The sequence below is a fragment of the Glycine soja genome, chromosome 3 (genome assembly GCF_004193775.1).
Source record: "Glycine soja cultivar W05 chromosome 3, ASM419377v2, whole genome shotgun sequence".
NCBI lineage: Eukaryota > Viridiplantae > Streptophyta > Magnoliopsida > Fabales > Fabaceae > Glycine > Glycine soja.
Window position 1 is genome coordinate 36,621,323 of NC_041004.1, and position 23,275 is coordinate 36,644,597.

Genomic DNA, 23,275 nt, shown 5'->3' on the forward strand with positions numbered 1-23,275 from the left:
CTCAACCAAAAGTCATTATCATCCACAAGTATACCATGGTGGCCATTAAAGCCCACATGTTCTAGATACTTGCATCGCCTCTCCACCTACAAGACATGCCACTTGGACCTATCGTTAGGAAGACTTTTGATATAAGGGATCCTCAGACCAAGGATCCACTGTCGTCATCTTACTTGCCTTCACTTATATGGTGTTCAATCTTCGTATTCTTATCTGATATGTAACTTCACCTTACACATGTATTCTAATAATCTTCTCCTCAAGTGTGAGTCTCTTTCACATGGTAGCCTTCTCCTTGAGCATAAGCAATTTTCATGGTGGCCATTAGAGCTCACGTGCTCTAGATACTTGCATTGCCGTTTCACCCACGAGACATGCTGCCTAAACCTATCGCCAGAAAGATTTCGATACAAGGGATCCCCAAGCCAAGGATTTACCATCTTTTTCGTCTGAACCGGTCACCAAGTTGAACCATCGACTCTGATACTAATTGTTGTGCAACTGAAAGGGGTAAACATCTGGAAGATTTACACTAATGGACTATGAGCAACCAAATAAGTGAACTTGAGACCATACTTTAATCCCAAATCTTAAGACTCAAGTTTATGGGTCTTACCTTCCCTTATATGGTACTCAATTTTCTCATTTTTACATAATTAATGTGAGACTTCACCTCACACTTGTATTCCAATAAATACCATGTTCATTAAGTTTGAAGAAACTATCATAGGACTGGTAGTGTCTAATAAGTAGTCTGGAATACTAAAAAAGTCATGTATACACATACACAAGAGATCTCACTCTGGCATGATGTCAATGAGAATAGTAATAAGTCTTATTTACTATGAACACATGAATGAATATTTGATTAACAATATTAGTATCAAGAAAACACACATTAAATAACTAGTTGAGTTGAACCCTTAGTTTTTAAAGGAATGGGTTAGTGTGTTTGTTATTATCTTGCCTTCTCCTTTTCGTCATAAATGTGTGATTTTTTTAAAGTAAAAACTGAAAAAGGTTTGAAATAAAAATTCTCTGTTTTTCTATTTTTGGCTATACAGAGGAAAGTATTCTTGAAGCCGCAGTAGCTGTTTCAATTTGATTAATAATAACCAAAAGAGCCCATAACTACCTTTTGAAAATGAATAATGGTTTTACTTCCTATCTTCTTTTTATCTCCTTTGTTGCCATGTTTAACCATACCAACACGTATGCTGATGCAAAAGGGATAAATAGAAGGTCGCTTCAATTAAAGCATCTTTTTCTGGGGATGTATTTTGCCATTCTTATCCGGTGATGAAATTATTTTTCATTGATTCAAGTTTTACAAATTATTTTAATATATTTTAACGACAATTTTATATTAAACTTCTCTAATTATTTCAATTTTGTTTCGTGTTTTATATGATTTTAAAGAGTATATATATATATATATATATATATATATATATATATATATATATATATATATATTAAATTTTGAATAATTATATAATAATAAGACTTCTTAGCTTAATAAAAATATTTTATATACTATGATATTTGCATTGATGTCATTTATATTAAAATATATTATAAAATATACCTATCGAAATTTTAATTGCAGAACAACATATACTGATATACACCACCTATAGAACTCTATATCTTAAAGCTTTAATTTTCCAATTTTAATTTTGTTGCTTTGATGTGAATCTTGTTGAGCAACTAGAAAGTCGCTTTATTAAAATAATCTTTTATAGAACTTTTACAAAACAATCATCTTCAATCACATCTTATGTATTGATTGACATTTAGCTTGTTTGATTTTTTATTATCATCCACAAATGTTGTTAATTTTTTGTCACTGAAAATTTGAATCATGATATCTTCTTCTTTTTATTTATTTTTTCTCATCAAATTAATCTTATAATTCATTGATAAGATTGTTGAATTATTATTTCTGAATGAAACCTCCTAGAATTTAAACTTATTTTTAACAGTTTTTATTTTAAATAAGTAGTAGAACGTAGTATTTGTTTTAAATATAATAGTTTCTTAAAATTTACCATTGAATATAATTTTTTTTTACATCACGTATATAAATTTTTTATTAATTTAAAATTATTTGTTATCTTTTTCATATAAATTAAAATTAATGTAAATAAACATTTTAAATTATATTAAAATATAAATTATTTAATTATTTTTTTAATATTGTTTAATTTTAACAAAATTTGATACAAACGATATTGATATTACTTAAATATAATTCGATATTGATATTACCTAAATATAATTCAATGGTTGGATTAATAAAAATTATATTCTATATCAAGTTATAAAAATTATATATTAATTATTAAAGTTACACCGATATAATTTGATCATTCCTCTAAATTTTTTTTTTTATGTTTATCTATGTTATTTTATCATAATTTTGAAAATGTTTTTAGTTGCTCTTGTGATAAAAAAATCATATATTATGCATTCAAACAATAAAAATCAGTCGGGAAAAATTGAAAAAGATAAATACCTAAAATTTAGAGACTAAGACATAAGTAACAATAAGAATAACTAAATTTTTAATTTTCGCTTTCCATTGAAGGAGCACAAAAATGTACAGATGATAGATAAATTACACGTGACGTTCCTCACTTTTCAATATTATATTATATCCATATTGACTTTGCTATCAATTGAATAGGAGCGGTCCAGAAAAATAAATAAATCAATTTAATAATTTTGCAAATTTTAACTTATCAATTAAGTATATTATTGAGGAATTAAAAAAAATAATTTTAATATCCTTTTTTCTATATAAATTAGAATAGCTATATTAAATAAGAGTACTTTTATGAATAGTATTCAATGAAAACAATTTTAATAATTTTTATTCAAAAAAATAATTTTTAGAAATTCATCTTAACCTTTTATCTCTTTCAATTTATTCTTTTCATCTTTATTACTAAACCAAATTTCAAATTTATTTTTAAAAATTTTCAATAATTAAGAATAGCCTTGTATCATAATATAAATTGTTTTATCATAAATAAAAAAATGTAATTTATATTATGAAAAATATTTATTTATTATGAATTTTAATTTATTACAAATTTTCTCTCTTATACTTAACCAAGTTCCCCCCCCCCCCCCCCCCATAATTCTCCTTTGGATACAATCCTATTCAAGACATGGTAATATCTTTGTTATAAGGGATTTGGATTTTGGTTCACCACATTATCAAAGACTGACCTCTTTCATTAGATCTAATCCTGGTTAGTATACTTAATTATGATTATGTTTGACAAGATATTTTAGTTAATTTTTAATTTTTTTCAATAATTGAAAAACTCATTTAACTGTTCAGTAAACAATTTTTTTTAGTAATTTTTAACTTTTTTTGAAATGCTATTTGAAATAATATTTTCTTTCCTTTTTATTTTTAATTATTTATCAAATTTTTTACTTATCCTTTTTAAATAAATAATAATTCTATTATTTTTTAATCATTTTATATTTTTTAACTACCTCAACCGTTAGTTTTACCATATACTTATGATTTAATAAGTTAATTTTTTAGCTTTTAATTAATTTTTCAGTTAATTTTACTTAATATAACCCAAGTTTTTATGATTATTTATATTCCTTTTAATTTATTAACTATAGAGTAACTTAGGATCATTTGTTTAAATTTAATGATCATGCCTAAAGGAGAGAAGTACTTACAAGAAATAGATAATTGAGTCTTCAAATGCATTAACTAGAGTTTTATTCTAGCCATATACATAGGGAAAGATTTCACTTTGATGAAATCAATGACTCAAATATGAATTAATCTTTCACTTTCACTTAAGAGATTTTTTTTCGGAGACTTAAGAGATGTTCTTAATATATACTACCACAAAAAGGTGGCACTTCTTTTCTTTTTCTTCCCTAAATAAACACCAAGTAATTGGAAAAATAAATCTACACAATTAACTACGTGATAGTATTATATTAGTGGTAATTATTTTAAAATTCATCTAATGACCAGTTAGAAAGAAAAAAACTATAGAAATTAAGTTTAAAAATGAATGAAAACTAATTTTAATTCAACATTTTATTTCCCAATAACTTCCGTCCATAAGCCACTACTATTTACTATTCTCTTGCTTTAGGCAAACATGGATATTCTTTCTGTTATTATAGTTAGGCATAATTAGGCCAAATTATTTCTTAAGCTGTAATTTTTTTTTGTTTTGGTCTTTTAACTTTTTTTTAAATTTTGTTTTTCTATCTTTTATTTAGTTTCAACTTTATCTAATTTATAAATTATGACAATTTTTGTTTGTAAGAAATATCAATCGTGACAGTTTTTTTTACCACCATAATTAATAAATTAGACTAATTTAGAACCACTAAAAAGACAAATAACAAAAAAAAAAAAATTAAACCACTAGGTCGGTCCAAATGTAGAGTTTGGGATAATATGCATGACATCATAAGTTCATACTTCAATAGGAATATGATAAAGCATAAATAAAGGAACAAACTAAAAATAGAAGATAATAGAGTATCAAACAAGATAATTATACCTATTAACTACAAGAATCTTAGTGTCCTAATTTTTTATAGAAAATTTTCCTCTTATTACAAGCTCAAAAGTTTTTTTTATCCTTCGCCGACATGTTATTACTAAACAACGAAATTTGTTTTTAGGTGGCTTTGTTGGACACCTACCATTCTAAATACATGTGAAGAAAGCTGGACTTGGGTTTAGAACTTTGTCTTCCTTTTATATTTGCTGGGACTGCATTCTAGATCATTTGGAAAACCTATAACCACTGTTGGAAGGCGAGGATGTATGCAGATTTACAAGATGAACCCGATCACAAGCCAAAGTCAGTTCATTCAAATTCATTTCAGGGGATGATCTTCCTCTGCAAGAGCCTCATGTAATGTTGTACCGTTTGTACCTATTTCTCTTTTTGTCAAGTTGAATATTGATGAAAATTCTTTAGATAATCCAAGGCCATCAAATTTTGGAGGTATAGACTCTCAAGAATTTTGGCTTTTCGGATTTATGATCACACTACAAACATGCATGTTGAACTCTTTGTTATCCTCAATGAAATAGGTTATGTTATGTTATGTATAGACTAATGAGTTTAGACATATCGTTATAGTGATAAATTCCTTAGTTATTATCCATTTAATTGAATAATAATCACTTTGGTTTCATCCGTTTGTACGATAATTGTATTTATTAAGTCACTTTTTAGTGTGCTGATATTCTTGTAAAAAAAGGGAGCTTCCACCGTTTGACATTGGTCACATTAGAACTTTATTTTGATGATATCTTATCTTGTGTAACTGCTATTGCATTGGACACAATTTTTGTTGTACGTGTGTAATTCTCTTATTTCCTTTTTCTTTATTATTAATAATAAAAAGAATACATTCGTTCAGCACATTTATTGCCGCGTATAGCCGGCAGCATCTTACCACGGGCATGAAACAAGGGGTAAAAGAAAACGAGATATGCAAATCCAAATTCTTCGAAATCATAATTTCAAACTGTGATTTTCATCTAAAGTGGTCTAGGAAATGTTGGGTTAAATCCAAATCCAAATAAAAAAAAAGCACACAAAAGCTTTTAAAAAGGTAAACGAAAGTGTTGCTAATATGGTTTTTAATTTTGATGAAGGCATAACCAAAGGAAATCAAAGGGAAAAATAAAAGCTTACAAGTTACAAAATTTTGCAATTCCAAATTCTTCGAAATCGCAATTTTAAACCCTGTTTTTATTTTTAATAAAATAAAGTGGTCAAGGAAATGTTGGGTTAATTCCAAATAAAAAAGGACACAAAAGCTTTTAAAAAGGTAAATGAAAGAGTTGCTAATATGGTTTTTAATTTTAATGAAGGCATAACCAACGGATATGAGGGGAAAAAAAAGCTTACAAGTTACAAGATTTTGCAAATCCAGATTCTTCGAAATCGCAATTTTAAACCACGGTTTTTTAATAAAAAAAAAAGTGGTCAAGGAAATGTTGGGTTAATTCCAAATAAAAAAAAGGACACCAAAGCTTTTAAAAAGGTAGATGAAAGAGTTGCTTATATGGTTTTTAGTGAAGTTTCATACTTGCATTTTTAGCTTTCTTGGAATCTCCCAGAAAATCCACATGTATGTATGGGATGCACCTCGTGCTAAAGACGGAAGAAGGTTCAATAAAGTGACATGTTATCCACCACTTTAAATCCTTTGAAGATGAAAACTTTTGAGGCAAATTTTGAATCATTTATTCAATGTCAATTGCCTATGGTTGTTGTCACATTCGGCCCTATATATGTGTAAGTATGGGTTCTTGTACCATAAAGATTGGTGGATATCATATCTTTCATGATTTAGGAAACATCTTTACCTTTACATTTTGCATTGGCTTTAAACTTGAATCAAATTATCAAATGTATGATGTAGTAACATTAATATATCGTTATCATTATTAGTAATCCCTTTTAATTTAAAGATGCTATTTCCAATTCCAGCAAACCTACTACTACATTTGATGCTGTTACCCCTATCGATAGGTGTCATCTCCAATAGTTCGTTCACCTTCTAACCAAATCTCAATTGAAAAGGAAACCGAATTTTTTTTAAAAAAAAATCTGAATTCAAAAGATGAAAGTTATCCATCAGGCGATCACAGTTTTGCAATCCCTTTCAAACCTGTCATAAACAAAAAGTAAAAAAGAACAGAAGATCTTAATGCTTTTATTTTTTTTACTAAAACGAAGTATTTTGTTTTTAAATTACTAAAATGACACTGCATCAATTTTTTTTATACTCATTAAAATAGTACCCCATAAAAAATTACTAAAATAGTACTGCATAATTTTTTTTTACTAAAAACTACCATAAATTATTTACACCAAACTAAAATTGACTTTCACATACTTGTCTTATACTGCCATATAGGTATTTTTTTTTAAAACACACTACTTTGATAATTTGTAATAAAATATGAATTTGTACGCATTAAAAAAAGTAACTTTGAACACTTTTAGGTTTTTTTTAAAATCGCTAGAAGGAGGGCTTGAACCTCCGACCTTGTGGTTAACAGCCACACGCTCTAACCAACTGAGCTATTCCAGCTTTTTACTTGCAGTATCTTAAATATTAATTTATTCTTTAAAAGAAAAAGTTAAAAACTGAGGGTTGAAGAAGTGAAAAATGGCAACAAGGACAAAACGGCTTCTTGAGAGCTGTTGTTATTATTATTCCTAACGTGTATTTCAGTTTCGAGTGAGTCGTCGTCGTCCTCGTCTCTCTTTTTTCTTTCTCCCATCACCAAACACGACACACAGACAAACGCACCCGACCAAACATTATATATATATATATATAACAAACAACAACATTCTTGTTTCTCATCTGACATCTATGCACCCACCACCTTGATCCTCCTCCACTCTGTTCGTTCGATTCCTCATTCCACCGATGGCGGGTGCACACTCCCACAGACAATCACACCACCTCCAACAACAACCCTCTTCGCGCCTCCTCTTACTCCTCACCGTCCTCCCCTTGACTCTCGCAACCCTCGCCTTCCTCCTCCAATGGCGCGGCGGGGTCACCGACCCCGTCACCCGCTGGTCACCCGATCACGATCAGTTCCCCGGCATGGCCACCACCACCACCACCACTCCCTCCCGCCACTCCTCCGATTGCGGCAAGAACCCTCTCTACCAATCACACAACCCTTCCTTCCCTTACTTCCGCGACTGGACCTTAGATTTCTCCTCTAACCTCTCCCCCAAGGTCCCTCCCATTCCATCATAAACCCAAACCCTTCATTCATTCCCCTATTTCTAAAAATTCATCATTTACGAATCCTGATTCATTGATTTCATTCTATTTTTGGAATTCAGATATGTATTACGACGAGTACTTCCGCGGGGTTGGAGCAGACGCTGCCGTGGATCTTCTACCACAAGGTCATCGGAGTCTCAAGTTTTATCCTTTTCGTCGAAGGGAAGGCTGCCTCGCCTAATGTCACTAGGGTTTTAGACACCATTCCCGTGAGACTTCAATTCCCCTTCTTTTTCTTATATTCTTCACACTGTTTTTTTATTTTTTTTTTATTTTTAATTTTATTGGATCTTTGATTGAAACCTTTTTTTTTTTTTTTTTGAATCAGGGGGTGAAGATTGTATATAGAACAAGGGAGTTAGAGGAGCAGCAAGCTAAAAGGTATTTTTTTTTTTTTCACTTTGAAAGGAAAGTTTTTTTCTTTTTTTTTTGCTTTATCGAGTGTTGTGACCGTTTGATTCAAAGGAACTTGTAGAGTATGGGATTTGAAATCTGAATGAAATAAAAACAACTTGTTTCGACAGTGTTGACTGTTTTATTAAAGTGTACTTATGTGCTAGGATGTTTTTCTAAGGTTGAATTTTGACAAGCGATCTGGATCTGGCTTTGTTTGTGTTTAGTTTGTTGATTCAGATCTTTGGTGGAGGTTTGTGTTTCGGTTATCCAATAAATAACTGTTTCTGACGTGGATTGCTATAGTCTCTTGCGTTTTTTATGGAAATTTTGTTCTGGCTTGTTTTTATCTGACTGTTTACCAATTTGGGGACATGAGGATGAGATTCAGAATAATGGATATGATCAAATAATTTTTGTCTTATGAGATCTTACTGTCATGAAAAGCATTGATGTGTTCAAGTTCTGATCCGCATACAAATTCGTTTTATTTTTTATTCTTTATCTTTTGTTATGAAAATCAACATTGAACAGTTGAATCATGGATTGAACTGTTAATTAAACTCTTTTTGGGTAAAATGATTCATTTGGAATTAGATCAAAGCTTGATTGGTCAAGGGCTCTATTGCTTTATTCTTGTTTGTCATTTAATGCCCATTCTTGTTATCTCATAATTCTCAGACATGAAACCTTTTTTTAGTAATTGTCAACTTTACCCTTCATTAATTTTCTTTCCTTTTTTATAAATACCCATTTGTCTTTGTGATTTCTACCCTGTCAGTAATTTACATATTCATAAAATGATTATATGAAGGCAAGCCTTGCATTCTTGGTACAGTGCTAGGATTCTAGGCTTGAAGAACACCCTAGCAATATTGGGAGCCATGTATTCTGAACTTTGCTCTCTTTTATATAGAATTATGGAATAAGATACAACTTGCACATCTAAGATGAAGTAAGGTTGGGTTGGTTTAACACTTTAAATATAAAATCCATTATTGGCTTCTTGTTTCACTCACAGCTTAAGATATTGCGATCAGTAGTTTCTAATAATCTTCATAGATATTTTATTCATATGGAGTTTATGGATTTTAAAATTATATGCTAAATTTCGCAACCTCTCCAAAATGTTTCCAAATATTTTTTGATAGGATGACTTGTTCCTTATTTGCGTATTTCTTTTTTCTTTATTATTTCAGCCGAATATGGAATGAGACATGGTTGGCAACCTTCTTCTACAAACCATGTAATTATGAGTTGTTTGTGAAGCAATCTTTGAACATGGAAATGGCTATTGTCATGGCAAGGGTATGAATTGTGATTTCTTTTATTGGATTATTTATTATTGTACCTTCAACATTGTAGTTTATCTTTTTATGATCTTAATTTTTGTTTGTCTGGACGAAATTTTTTCTTTAGGATTCTAGAATGGATTGGATCATTCATCTGGACACTGATGAGCTGATGCATCCAGCTGGAACACAAGAGTACTCTTTAAGACAGTTGTTAGCTGATGTGCCTGGAAATGTTGATATGGTCATTTTTCCAAATTATGTGAGTGCATGAATTTTATATAGATCCTGAAATTACTATCATTTGATATAGTTGATTGAACTGTATTATTTTTTCCCTTTTGATATTAATTGATATTCTTAATTTAGTTCTGGAATGTTATTTGTTTCAGGAAAGCAGTGTGGAACGAGATGATATCAAGGAGCCTTTCAGTGAGGTAACAGATAATTCAATTGATGTTGTTTGAAGATGATTATAAATTTAGTTCATGTTTGTAACTTCTTTTTGTTTTTATTTGGGTGGGGGGGGATCTATTAAATATCAGAAGTTTGCTGCCTTTGTTGTGCCATATTATTGTGGGTGTGGAAAATAAAATACTCACTGAACATGAATTGCAAACATTTTAAAAGCTATCTTTTAAAGAAATGAGGCAATCTCAACTTGCTTGCGCACACATTTTTTGTAGACATTCAAAAGCAGACATGCATGGGTATTCATACTCATAAAGAATTCTGTGTGTATTTTACAAAGAACCTTTTATGTAATGTTTATGATTTATTTTTAGCTAATTAAGATGCATTATTTACAATTTTATACTTCATTGGCAGAATCTTTTAAGTTTTAATGATGCCTATTGAACAGAAATAAGGCAGAAGATGACTTGGTATAATTATATGATTCAGAAACTAACAACTTGTTAGAATAAAATTTATTAAGCAGTATCTACATTTTACTAATATACAAAGTATATAAACATAAACCTAATCCACTTTGCATGCACTTTCATATCGGTGGTATTTGGTTGTTTAAAGATATGTTGTTGATGAACTTGTGATGTGGCTGTTTCAGACTTACAATCTCCAAGGTTGTTTTTTTATAATTAAATAAAGAACGAAAAGCATCTATTCGGATAAAAGCTATTGTTGTAGATCCAGATTTTTACCATGTCTAGCCTTTTTGTTTATGGTGTTGATTGTTGTTCTTTGTTCCAAATTTTTTTGTCCTTTTTGAAACCTAGTATATTTATTGACATGTTTAACTCTTTTTTATCATAGGTTTCAATGTTCAAGAAGAACTATGACCATCTTCCCAAGGATGTATATTTTGGAAATTACAAAGAAGCAACTCGTGGCAATCCAAACTATTTTCTTACTTATGGAAATGGGAAATCAGCAGCTAGAATTCAGGATCATCTCCGTCCTAATGGTGCCCACAGATGGCACAACTATATGAAGACACCTAAGTATGTTGGTCCTGCCTGCCATTCATTTATGATTGTGCATTAGAAAATACATGTGCATATATGCATTTTTACTACCAACAATATTTTATAGTTAAGGGTAGGTAATCTGCATGTAATTTGGAATTTAAAAAATGTCTAGCTGGCCTGCTGAAAGAATCATAAGAAATTTATGGGTACGCTGGTTTCAAGCTTACTGTAAACTGTTATTCTCATATTGAGTTAACTTCCAGCAAAACATGCTATCTTGTACAGGCCTTCATTGTTTTGTAGGTCTCACATAAATTTCACCCAACAATAGTGTGTTGAAACTTGAAAAAAGGGTGTTAGAGAGTGCACTGTTAGCTTCTGTTTCAGTTTGATCTTTTTCTGAAATACTTGGTAGCTGTTTACTGCTGTTAATTTGCCCGTGAATCAATTGAATAAAATGTTTAAAGCCCCAATGTTAATAGTAAAGAATGCATTATTTCTTTGTCTATATTTTACACTGACCTGTACAACAAATCTTTCATCAGTGAGATAAAATTGGAAGAAGCTGCTGTTCTGCATTACACCTACACCAAATTTTCTGATTTGACTTCAAGACGTGATCGATGTGGCTGCAAGCCTACAAAAGAAGATGTTAAAAGATGCTTCATGTTGGATTTTGATAGATCTGTAAGTACTAGTTGTCTTTTACACGCTCTAGTCCCTTCTAGTTATACTTATTACCAGTTTCTTCTAGGTTAATAAGTAAATTATTATTTGTGATTACATTCTTATAATCTAAAGATTATCTAATGGGTTTGACATTTTGATGTGTCTTTAAGGCCACTCAGTTTTCCTAGTTGAATCAGAACAAAACTTTTGTTTAGTTGTTATTTTTGTGCATGGTTATGTGAGATTCCCTCAGATTTTTTCTTAGAATCAGAATTAGTTATTTCTTGTTAACTAGTTGTGTTCTTGAATACCCTTCCCTCCTTTTATTTTCAGAATTAGTTTTTGTTCTTTACTTCCTAGCATGTTAGCCTATGTGCATTTTGTGGGAGTTTTTTTTTTTTGGGGGGGGGGGGGGGGGGGGTGGCACTTTATTCGTGTATGTTATATTTAGTCTGACATAACTCTTCTATGTTTGATGTAGGCATTCATAATTGCTTCAACTGCAACTGAGGAAGAAATGCTTCAATGGTAAGTAGCGATGTGAAATCTATTACATAGCTTTTACGAAGGTATTGATCTTATTATTATTGCGGGGTTACGAAGGTATTGGTCTTATTATTATTGCGGGGGGTTGGAGGTGGACAAGCAGTTGAACTTTTTGTTGAATATATGCTGTGGACACTCTAGTTGGCAATTGGCACAATACAGCAGCAGAGGCTACTGTCTTAGATTTCATTCTTTATAGGCGTAGTTTTAATTACGAGTTTCATTGGAGAGTGAATTCTAAATATATGTGGAGCTCCCTCCACCCCTCAACACACACACAAAGGAAAAATAGGTGTCACTAATTGCATAAACATCATACAATGTAAATAGAAAATATTACTAACTACTGTGAAAATAATATTTTACAATGGGACAATATTTTTATTTTTTAAATTATGATAATTGGATAGTTTGTTCATGTAATGGATATTTGCAAATGCTTAGCAAGATAAACCTTATATGCTTTATCATAAAAAGTAGCTCTCTTTATTTTACAGCATGGCAAGCTTACATATTTGATTTGGTTTCAAGTCCTAATTTATTGTCTCTTAAACGTGCCTTTTATTTTCATTTAGGTATCGTGAACGCGTTGTGTGGACTGACAAAGCACTCAACATGAAACTTATGAGGAGAGGTATCTTGGCTCGTATTTATGCTCCCATGGTAAGTTCACAAGCCTGGAATTTGCTTTCTGGTTTCTCTCCAAGCAATTTACACAGTTATCATCTGCATAGTTATTAGAAAACATTCTTAACTTTTCCACCCAAAATTTATCTTTGCAGATTATTATTCAAAGTTTGAAGGAATCTGGTGTTTTTAGCTCTCTGATTGCAAAAGCTGCTCAAACGAAGTTATCAAAAGACAATTTTCTAAAATCTGTCAAGAGTAGCAATTCTACTAGGAATTCCATATCAGAAGTGATATCTTCTAGAAAAATTGATGCTGGTGGAATATCCCAAGCAACTGCAAGAAGAATTTTGGAATTTATAGATGACTCTCTCCCGTCTGCAATCCCACCATTGTCTCCGCCCAGCCTTGATCATACTGACCTTATTATATCCTAGTTTTTTGACTGACTCATTGCCGTCGCCAGAATTTATTTTGAAGATAATCTGATTTTTGAATTGTGGGGAAAAATTAAACAAGAAAACCATAGAAGCTCTTCTGGCTGTCCATGATGAGCATTCCAGTTTTTGGATTCTTAGGGTTTTTCCCGATCATTACCCAAGCGCTTATGTAAATTTCAGGTATAGATCGTAGGCTTAGTGTAGAAATCATACAGAGGAGATTTTGCTAGCATTTTCATTGTTCTTTTTATACCTCTAATCTGTTCTCTATTTTTGGAGACATTTGGGCACATTGGTTGCCATTGTAATGGAAAATAGTGGCGGATTGTATTTTCTTATACACATTGAGAGAGACAATGATATACAAGGTGAAGATTTTCTCCCCAAGTTGGAAGTTGAAATGGTTCATGCAATGAAAATTTTGTTTTGCCAGTTTTTGCAAGCATTATAGTTGACTTCATTAGTGCCGTTGTTCTGAAGGGAATTGCTAGAGCTTATGTGCTTGCAGAATCTGTGTAGTCGAGAAAAGGTGGTCTCAACTTAATTTAAGTCTATTTGGTAGCACTTTATTTATAGACAAGCTAGAATGAAACGAATCATAATGTATGGCCTTGTTTTTTTAGGTTTATTTGGTAGCATTCTATTCGTTGGCATAACATAATGTTGAGAAAAGATGATGTCTTGTTATTTATTAGGATTTTTTTTTCCTTCTAACCATTGTAATTAGGACTTTTGTTTCTCTAGTGGAATGTATTAGGACGTCAATTAACGAGACCAAAAAGAATAAAATACACCAGGCTATTTGACTTCCTTTTTAAGTGTTCATTTTCTCTTTAGGGGGAAAGAATAATAAGTCTTTCCCCGCTCGTCTAGCACGTTTCCATTAAAAATAAAATAACCTTTCCAACTCATTCCAAAAAACTTTACGTCAATTTTACGAAAAGCGTTAATTTGAAACAAAACGAAATTATAAGGGTACTTTATGTAGTTAAAATATCCTGTTTTTTTTTTCTTTCTCTATTTTATATCTTGAACACTCAAATGTTCTGTTTGTGTATTGTCAGTCGATGGTATATTCCCTCTTGGTATAATTTGGTAAGAATATACCCATTGCAATAATTTGGTATATACCTGAACATTTTACTGGAGTTTGATTTTTTTTAATATTACAATTTATAACATAACTTAGTATGTAAATTACATTTCTACTCGACTAATAATTTTTTTTGAAACAGTACTCTACTAATAGATTTAGATTTTTCCAAACATACCTTACACATCTTATGCCTTTAAAAGTGATTTAGTATTCTAATATACTAATATATATATATATATATATATATATATATATATATATATATATATAGAGAGAGAGAGAGAGAGAGAGAGAGAGAGAGAGAGAGAGAGAGAGAGAGAGAGAGAGAGAGAGAGATCTTTGTCCATTGTATTTATTTATTTTTATTAAGCAATTCCATTATTTAAATCATTTGAGTTTCACTTCAAAAATATTATTCCAATACTCATTCTTATGCCTAACTTACGTTTGAAAAAAAAAACTATACCTGCATGGGTAGTAGGGGTAGGAACTTCAATTAAATATATATATATATATATATATATATATATATATATATATATATATATATATATATATATATAGAATCAAGTATTTTTAAAACATCACATTAAATGTTATTAGATAATCAATTTTACCTATAGTATAACTATTATAGTATTTATTAGACATAAATATAATATACATTTATTCAGCGTATGACTTTTTATACAAATTTATTAATATTAAAAATTAATTGTACAATATAAAATTAACGAACGAAGCCAGTGGGTGAACCATGCGCAACCTGTGATGAATGTAATTAAAGCAGGTGCGTTAAACACGACGACAAAGAAAAGTGCGAGAATTGGAAGGGTAGAGACGATGATAATATAAGATTATGACAGGAAATAAATTTCAGTTAATTTTTAATTTTTTTATTAATGGAAAATTTTATTTTAATAGTAATTTTTTAATAACTTTTCAGTAATTTCTAATATTTTTTAAACATGACTTAAAGTAATATATATATATATATATAAATTTTTAAATGAATCATAAATTTATTATTTTTATGTTATTTTATATTTTTTAAATATTTTAATAATTAATTTATCAAACACTTTTAATCTAATAAATTAATTTTTTAATTTTAAATTAAATTTCTAACTTGTAACTAATTTGGCCGAAATTAGTGGAAAGGAGAGATTGTACGATGAGCGCCAAACAGGAGGCAATTCAAAGTAGCTTTACAGTGATAATGTATGAACATTTTTATCAAATGCATTTTACTAAATATAAAAAGTAATTCATTTTAAATGTATTATATTACTTGGAAATTAAATAAATATATTGCATTTAATAAACATATTTCAATTTTTCAATCATAATTTTGTTAAAATAGTTTACGATCGATATTATTAATAACTAAAAAAACATATTATCTTAAATATTATATAAATAATATATATATATATATATATATATATATAATATAATATAATCAATAAATCTTTATTATTTGTTTAAATATTTGTTTACAAATTTAAATTATATTCTTCATATTCAATTAAACTTACGCAACAACGCGAATATTACATAATAATGTAATTAGTGCCACATGACGATAAAACAAATATAAATCCTAAAATCCGAAATTTTATTAGACAAAAATAGGAAAGGCATCTCTCCCAATTGTTCTCTCTCATCGACACAAAGGAAGGACGAACTCCTAACGCTGCTCCTCTAAGTTGTTATTAGTTAAACCCTGAAAGAGTGTTCAAGTAAAAGATGAATGTGTAGATGCTACAACTTTTTTTTTTTTTTTGTATTCTCCTGTTCTATATAATAATATAAATACATAATCACATACGTACATTCTGCATGCATGTATGCCCCCTTGGTGAATCACATCAAAAGTTTTATTACAAGAGATCCAACACACTTACAAACAGGATAATTGTTGTTGCGGATCTTCTGGTTAGAAAAATGCTTCTAGTTATCATGCACCAGTGCCCTAGCTTCCTTTTAACAATCTTCATGTTATATCTTAGTGTCTTTGTATTTTGTCTTTAGCTTTCTGAATGATAAAAAAACTATATCATGCATTATTCTTTATTTATGATTCTCTTTAAAATGTTTCATCTTTTTATTTTATTTTTAAATAGTATGTGTGATTCCATATAAAAGAAATGTTTATATTAAAAATGTTCTTTTCGTAGTGGTTTTGTTTTGGTTTATGTGGTTCCAGATTTTGTTTAATTAATAAGTATTGGTGTGGTCCTAAACAATAGTAGAAAGCTAAACCATGTAGATTTTTTTTGGGTGATATTTTCGAAACTTTTCTCTGTTTGTTTCCATGTTTAGGAACCTTCAATCTCCATGTCTTGTTAAAGCTAGCCTAGCAGAGTGCCCGAGTACTTTCGACATGGATGGAATTGCATGCAAGACGATAAAGATGATCCATCAATGTCTTTAAAAGAGAAATCCTTTTGAAAAAGTAAAAAAAAAAAATACAAAAAAAAGGGGATTGAATTGGATTTTTAAAATTTTGTTCTTAACGTACAATTTTTTTTTTGAAATAAAGCCTAAGAGCTGAGACAAGTTTTGAAATAAGAATATGTTTGAATATGTTTTTCAATAAACACTTATAAAAGAAGAAAATAAGAAGATATATTAAATCGATTTTTTTATAAATTAAAATTTGTTTATGCATAAGTAAAAATAAAATTTTTGATAAATTAAATAATAGAACTTTTATAAATTGATTTAAATATAAGATAATTTTAAATTGAGAAAAATTTAATTAATTTTATTTTTTCCTTTTCCTTTAAGTGCTTATAGAAAATTTTATATAAACAAAACCAAAGTTAGAGAATATATGTCTAAAATCAAACAATTCAATTGAACTTCTACATTTAAGGCTTAATTTTACGTCAATATATAGATCCACTTAGATGCTATATTAAGTTTTAATAAAACTTCTTAATTTCATAATTGATTGAAAGAAAGGAATTGAGTTTGGTTCTTCAAAATTCTTAACCGTGTTTATCTTATAATTTGTTAATTCAGTGTAGTATTTTTTTTTATTCGGTGGAAAAATAATTCAGTGTAGTATATGAATATCAAGCTATCACTTATGTAATGGTAATTAATCTTTATATATGAATAATAAGATATAAACTCTATTCAACAAAGAAACATTTTATTATGTTGAAATTGAGAAATAACAAAAGGTTAAAATATGGAATTCATCATAGTCTTAATTATGAATTTAATTACTTATAAAAAAATAGAAATACTATACAAAACAAGAACCAAATATCCATTAAAAAAAAGTATAAATGAATGCAAATACAGTCAAACGTTTTGATAACCCATTTTATTTTCTAATGTGCATGTTACTTCCTTGCAACGGAACTACCTAGCTAGCGGTTAACAAGATTAATTAAATGTTGAAAAATATTTATTTTCGTCTTTCATCTTATTTTCACTCTATTAAATTATTTAAACACATTATTACAAAATAAACCTTTAAATAAATTTTAAAACTGACTTTTGCTTTAAAATAAATTTACATGAAATAAATAGATCAAATTTAATCCATATATTTGAAAATGGAAGCTACGCTTGTTTAGTTTCCACAAAGGATAAAAAATACATCAGTGTTCACAAAATGGTAGACCAAAACCCATCTTTTTTTTCTAATCTGCATGTTACCTCCTTGCCAGGGAACTGTACGTGGCTAGCTTGTGGGTAAGAAGACATTAATTAAATGTTGAAAACTAATATTCAATATGTTCATTTTTTTTTCTTTGAACACATTTACATACTCCATATAGTCTTGAATATTTTTCTTTATTTTATCACATATATCGTTTAAATAATAGAAGAAAAAAAATTTACCATCCATAATTGTCTCCACCCAATATATATATAATACTGATGGTCTATAAGAAAAAAAATTATCGCGCTCTTTCTACATTTTATTCTTTCCTTCGTCATTTTTTTGCCCCACTCTATTTCATTGGATGAGCATTTATCATTATTCTTAAATGTTTTGAACACTAACAAGAGAGAGGGAACTTGACGTGTGAAGTCGACGATACACAAATCACTAAGATATCCATCGATCATATTGTGAAAGCTGTTATTGTTGTTCTTCTAGCTTAGCTAGGTACGTAGTGGCTGCAGGTGCTTGACGTCAGTAGTGTGATTGACGCCATAGAAATTGGAGAAAAAAAATCTAATGGTTCAATATACAAGCCGCCTCATCAATAATACTAACATTTAAGATCCAAAAATTATCCAATTTTGTTTTAAAAAAATACACGTGTCACAATTTGGTGTATTTGGAGAATAAAAGACATCCAACTATTTTGTTTCTTGAGGTAGTAACTACAAAGTTACAATTGAACCAAAATCAACTGCACCCTCACGCTACAAAACAACGGCAAATTTACGGAGGAGGGTTGGTTTTAGAAACTTTTTATTGAATAGGGTCTCATTTATAAGAAATTACGGGGGGGGGGGGGGGGGGGTTTGTTTTCTACGTGGGTGCCGCCATTAACACCGGCGGGAAGCTTGAACCGTCAGTGACAATGGCGGGATAGGGGCTGACTAGGAGAGAGGGGGAGGGGTGCCGCCAGCAGCAATGGCGGGATGGGAGGGGATAGGAGAGAGAGAAGTGTCCCGCCCTTGGAGATGGCGGGATAGGAGAGAGGGGGTGGTCCCGCCCTTGAAGCTGGCAGGACAGGGTGCAGGCGGTACCGCCACTGGCGGTTGCGGGACAGGGGGAGAGAGGATCCGCCAGCTCGAAAGGCGGGATAGGCTTGGTCTGCACCTCTGAACAGCCTGCAGCAGCTATCTTCACGTGAATGAAGGCTATGTTCACGTAATGTAAACTTTTATTACTCTCTCACTTTCATAATCATGTATTAAAAATTGAAGTTTTAATCTTAAGCATCAACTTTTTATAATTATAATGTAATGATTAAAATTAATTTTTCTCATTTTTCATTTAATACATCTTTATCATATTATTATATACAGCATTCATATAGACACACGTATAAAGAGAGATAGAGAGATAATAATGTTTGTTTTTCCAAAATGTTCAAGTAGTAGGAAAAGCCAAATCATGAAAAAGGTGAGGGTATCTTTTTCATCGTTTACCTTTTTATTTATTTAGAAGACTGAAAACATTTTTGTGGGAATAAACTAAAAAATTATTCTGTTCAAAGAAGATGGAAAACAAAAAAAATATACTCTTTCATGCACAAATTAAACAATTTTTTTTCTCATTTTGATTTATCTTTTTAGTTTTAATTTTTTTTATAATTTTGAACACATTTTTTATTCTTGTTTCTATACAACTAAACAAGAAGAGAACAATACTAATTTTCTTATCTTTTATTTCTTTCTTATCATACAATTTGAAAAAAAAAGGATTTATATATTTTGTATTCCTTTTCCTTCCTTATTTTTCTCTTCTTATACTTTTTTTCCCATAAACCAAACATACAGTTCTCTATATAATAATAATAATTTTAAACCACTCCACTTGCATAGATTTGATGGGACTGAAGCTTGGAATTGATGCTGAATGATGAGACTCAAGCCTGATGCAGTTACGGTTCACATGCATTGAATTTTTTTTTATGCAGACTAGGGAGGAGAATAGGGCACTATATTGGATAGAGAAATCATAAATGACATGCATGCATGACAGCTTAATCAGCTACGCATCAGCTACGCATGTAGGAGGTGACTTCCATACAGAGTTACTTTAATAATGGTGTACCTTGCTTTTTGCTAAAAAAATTCTTTAAATAGAGCAAACTTGAATCACACTCTGCACTTGCATAGATTTGAGAACGAAGAGAGTATTGTGAAAGAGGAAGAAGCAGTTTTGAAGTTTGATTCTATAGTAAGTAAGGATGTTTTATATTTATTTAACTAAAGTTTTCTATCATTTTGTTTATTTATGATGTACAAATTTTTTATTTTGAAGTAACAAATATTATGGTTAGAATGAAATTTGAAGCTCAAATTTAAGTGTATTAATTTTGTAAATTACATTTTAAATTTAAAAAATATTAGTAGTAATTATTTGTAAGCCTTTTTGTTAATGGTTTTTGCGTCTGAATTATTATTTGACATATAATTTAATTTAAGACAAAAAATAATTACATGCTATTTCTTAAGTATTTTGTTGTTTGGTCTGAGTAAGAAGTATTATTTTACTTGTAATAAAATTTAATATAAGTTAACAAAAAGAAATTGTAATTTTAATTATAAAAACAATAAGAAAAATATTACCAATTTTAAAAGTCCCGTCATTTAAATTTACTAACATGGGAATAACAATTTTTCGTGACTATATTTATTAGTAATTTATTGATTTTTAATAATCATAAAAGAAGTTTACTTGGATTTTTAGATTATTTTATACTAGATCAGGTCTAATACTTGTCCAATTTTCGAAAAATAGTAGGTGAATATTTTTTCTCTCCAAGCAATCACTAGTGCAGAAAATTAAAAAATATAGTTGAATCAATTCTTTAACACTCACTAATTTTGTATCTCTTTGTTTTTATCACATATATCATATTAGTTATTATACTTGAATTGTATATATTTCTTTTATCTCCTTGTCTCACTAAGTTTCAAATTAGTTGTTCACCGAGTATTTTTTGCCTTACATATACACGCATGTAATTTAATTAATTAACCATTGAGACTATTAAGTAGAGATGGAGGAAAAATTACGCCTTATTTATCTGTGTCCTCCATTCCTATATATAGATAGTATACTTTCCTACTAATTTTGTCATATGTATATATATATGATATATCCTTCATTACCGAATATATGTCATTTGAGTTAAGTAAGTTGTTCTCGTTAATTAGTACTGAAAAACGACTTCGAAGATACAAATATGGGGGCGCCTAGGCGTGTTGGCCATGTTTCGTCTGAAATTTTTTTAAGTGTAATCCTTTCATTTATAACCCTTCCATTTTGTGTTTGTCTGAAATTTTTTTAAGTGTAATCCTTTCATTTATAACCCTTCCATTTTGTGTTTGTCTGGAATTTTTTTGAAGTTGAGGAATTTTCCATAAATTATTTAATTAGAGTACTTTTTTTTAGAATAAAGTATGAATGTGAAGTTTAAGTTTAATAGAGGAAGCAAATAAATATTTGATATTTAATTGAAGTAATGATTTTATTTGTTAGACTAATATTTGAAGGCAAAGTTTAAGTGAATTAATTTTTTTAATTAGAATTTTTATTATAAAATTAGTATGAGTAATTATTTATTTTAAAACTCCTATTGTTATGATTAATTATTATTAATTTTGATGATGTAGGTATATCATGAATTCAATTATTACAGTGTTGTATTTCAATGGAAGAGTATATGAAGACAGTGATGGTGTAATATTTGAAGGCAGTAAAAAGGTCATTCAGATTAAACGCGGAATTAGTTTCAATGCTTTGAAAAAAAAAATTGGAGATAAGGTAAAGTTAGAAAATAATGAAATTATTTCTACTATAAGTTGTAGATTTTTAGTTTCAGGAAAATATGTTGCATTGCAAATTTGTGATGACGAAGATGTTGAAACTATGATCGAAAGTTTTCAACAACAACAACAAATGTCAGTTTTAGAATTGTATGTAGAAAAGGATGTTGCTGGTGGTTCGATGTTTCATGCTGCAAATTCTGTTACGTCATGTGGACGTAATGTATCTCATCATGAATCGGAACTGCCAAGAAATATAAGTAATTTACATGATGATGAAGATGATGATGATGACGATTACCTTGCATCTAACTCATACGTTGAAGAGTCGTTCAATGAAGATGATAGTGATGATGGAATATCTGATACAGACGATGAAGTCACTGACATCGTTGAACCAGTTTCAATTGTTCACCCAACCGAAGGTAAATGTTTGTGAAATACAAAATTAGTTGAATACATCTATCTTTTTATGCAAATTGTATTTAATGGTAACTAAATAGGAGTAGTTTCTTTACATGATTTTTTTTTAAAATTATTAGGTGTACCACAAATTCAAAATCCATTTTGGAATGATGCTATGCATTATAATAATATCAATTGGAGTCATCCGGACGAGGAGGACATTTGTGGTCTGGACATGCCAACGACTTTTAATGTTGGACAAGAATTATATGTTGGCATGGATTTTGACAGTAAAGATGCGGTAAAAAATGCACTGAAACAATATGTGATGAAGGTGCATCAAACTTTTAAGGTTGTTGAAACGAAATCACACAAATATATCGTTTGTTGCCCCAACAACACCGAAGAGTCTCCTTGCCCTTTTTATATGAGGGCAATTTTATCCAAAAAAACTGATGCATGGAAAGTGACACAATGGGGTGGACCGCACACATGTCTAAATATGACTATGACACAAGACCATGAGAAGCTTGATTCAAATTTAATTGCGACTTGCGTAGTAGGTACGTTTTTTATGTTCATATTATCCTACTTTTGTGTTATTTGTTATTTTAATTTGTAATTTTATTTTAGTATTTGAATTACAGGCATGATCAGAGAAGATCCATCAATAAAAATTTCTTTGATTCAAGAAAGGATAAATAGTGAATTTTCCTATAAGGTTTCATACAGAAAAGCATGGATGGCCAAACAAAAGGCGATTGCAATTGAATATGGCGATTGGGAAGAGTCGTATGCGAAACTCTCGTCATGGCTAACACACATGCAAAATCATTCTCCTGGCTCATACTTTCAAATACTACATGACGATTTTATTGTTGGTAATAGGGTAAGTCGCGAACATCGTCAGTTTCATCGAGTATTTTGGACATTTGGTCAATGCAAAGAGGCTTTTAAGTACTGTAAGCCAATCATACAAGTTGACGGCACACATTTATACGGAAAATACCGTGGGACCCTGTTAATGGCCACATCGCAAGATGGAAATGGTGGTGTTCT

At 29.9% G+C, this 23,275-nt stretch overlaps 1 protein-coding gene and 1 non-coding gene across 2 annotated transcripts; one reads left to right on the forward strand and one right to left on the reverse strand.

The window, feature by feature from the left end:
• Positions 1-7,045: 7,045 nt before the first annotated feature.
• Positions 7,046-7,119, reverse strand: TRNAN-GUU. The gene has a single exon. It is a non-coding gene; the product is annotated as a tRNA-Asn (tRNA).
• A 126-nt stretch (positions 7,120-7,245) lies between these two features.
• Positions 7,246-13,675, forward strand: LOC114406674 (glycosyltransferase-like At2g41451). The gene is made up of 11 exons (XM_028369443.1): positions 7,246-7,785; positions 7,896-8,045; positions 8,165-8,217; positions 9,429-9,537; positions 9,649-9,783; positions 9,914-9,958; positions 10,797-10,984; positions 11,497-11,638; positions 12,102-12,148; positions 12,742-12,829; positions 12,949-13,675. Exons 1-11 carry the CDS (start codon positions 7,465-7,467, stop codon positions 13,228-13,230), a joined length of 1,560 nt encoding a protein of 519 aa, XP_028225244.1. The 5' UTR covers positions 7,246-7,464; the 3' UTR covers positions 13,231-13,675.
• The last annotated feature ends 9,600 nt before the right edge of the window (positions 13,676-23,275 follow it).

What these genes read in the sequence shown, in the direction of transcription:
- LOC114406674 (XM_028369443.1), top strand. Translation starts at nt 7,465, where the DNA reads ATGGCGGGTGCACACTCCCACAGACAATCACACCACCTCCAACAACAA. An exon ending in TGTTGGATTTTGATAGATCT is followed by an intron (nt 11,639 to 12,101) that starts GTAAGTACTAGT and finishes TGTTTGATGTAG; the next exon opens with GCATTCATAATTGCTTCAAC. An exon ending in CTCGTATTTATGCTCCCATG is followed by an intron (nt 12,830 to 12,948) that starts GTAAGTTCACAA and finishes TTATCTTTGCAG; the next exon opens with ATTATTATTCAAAGTTTGAA.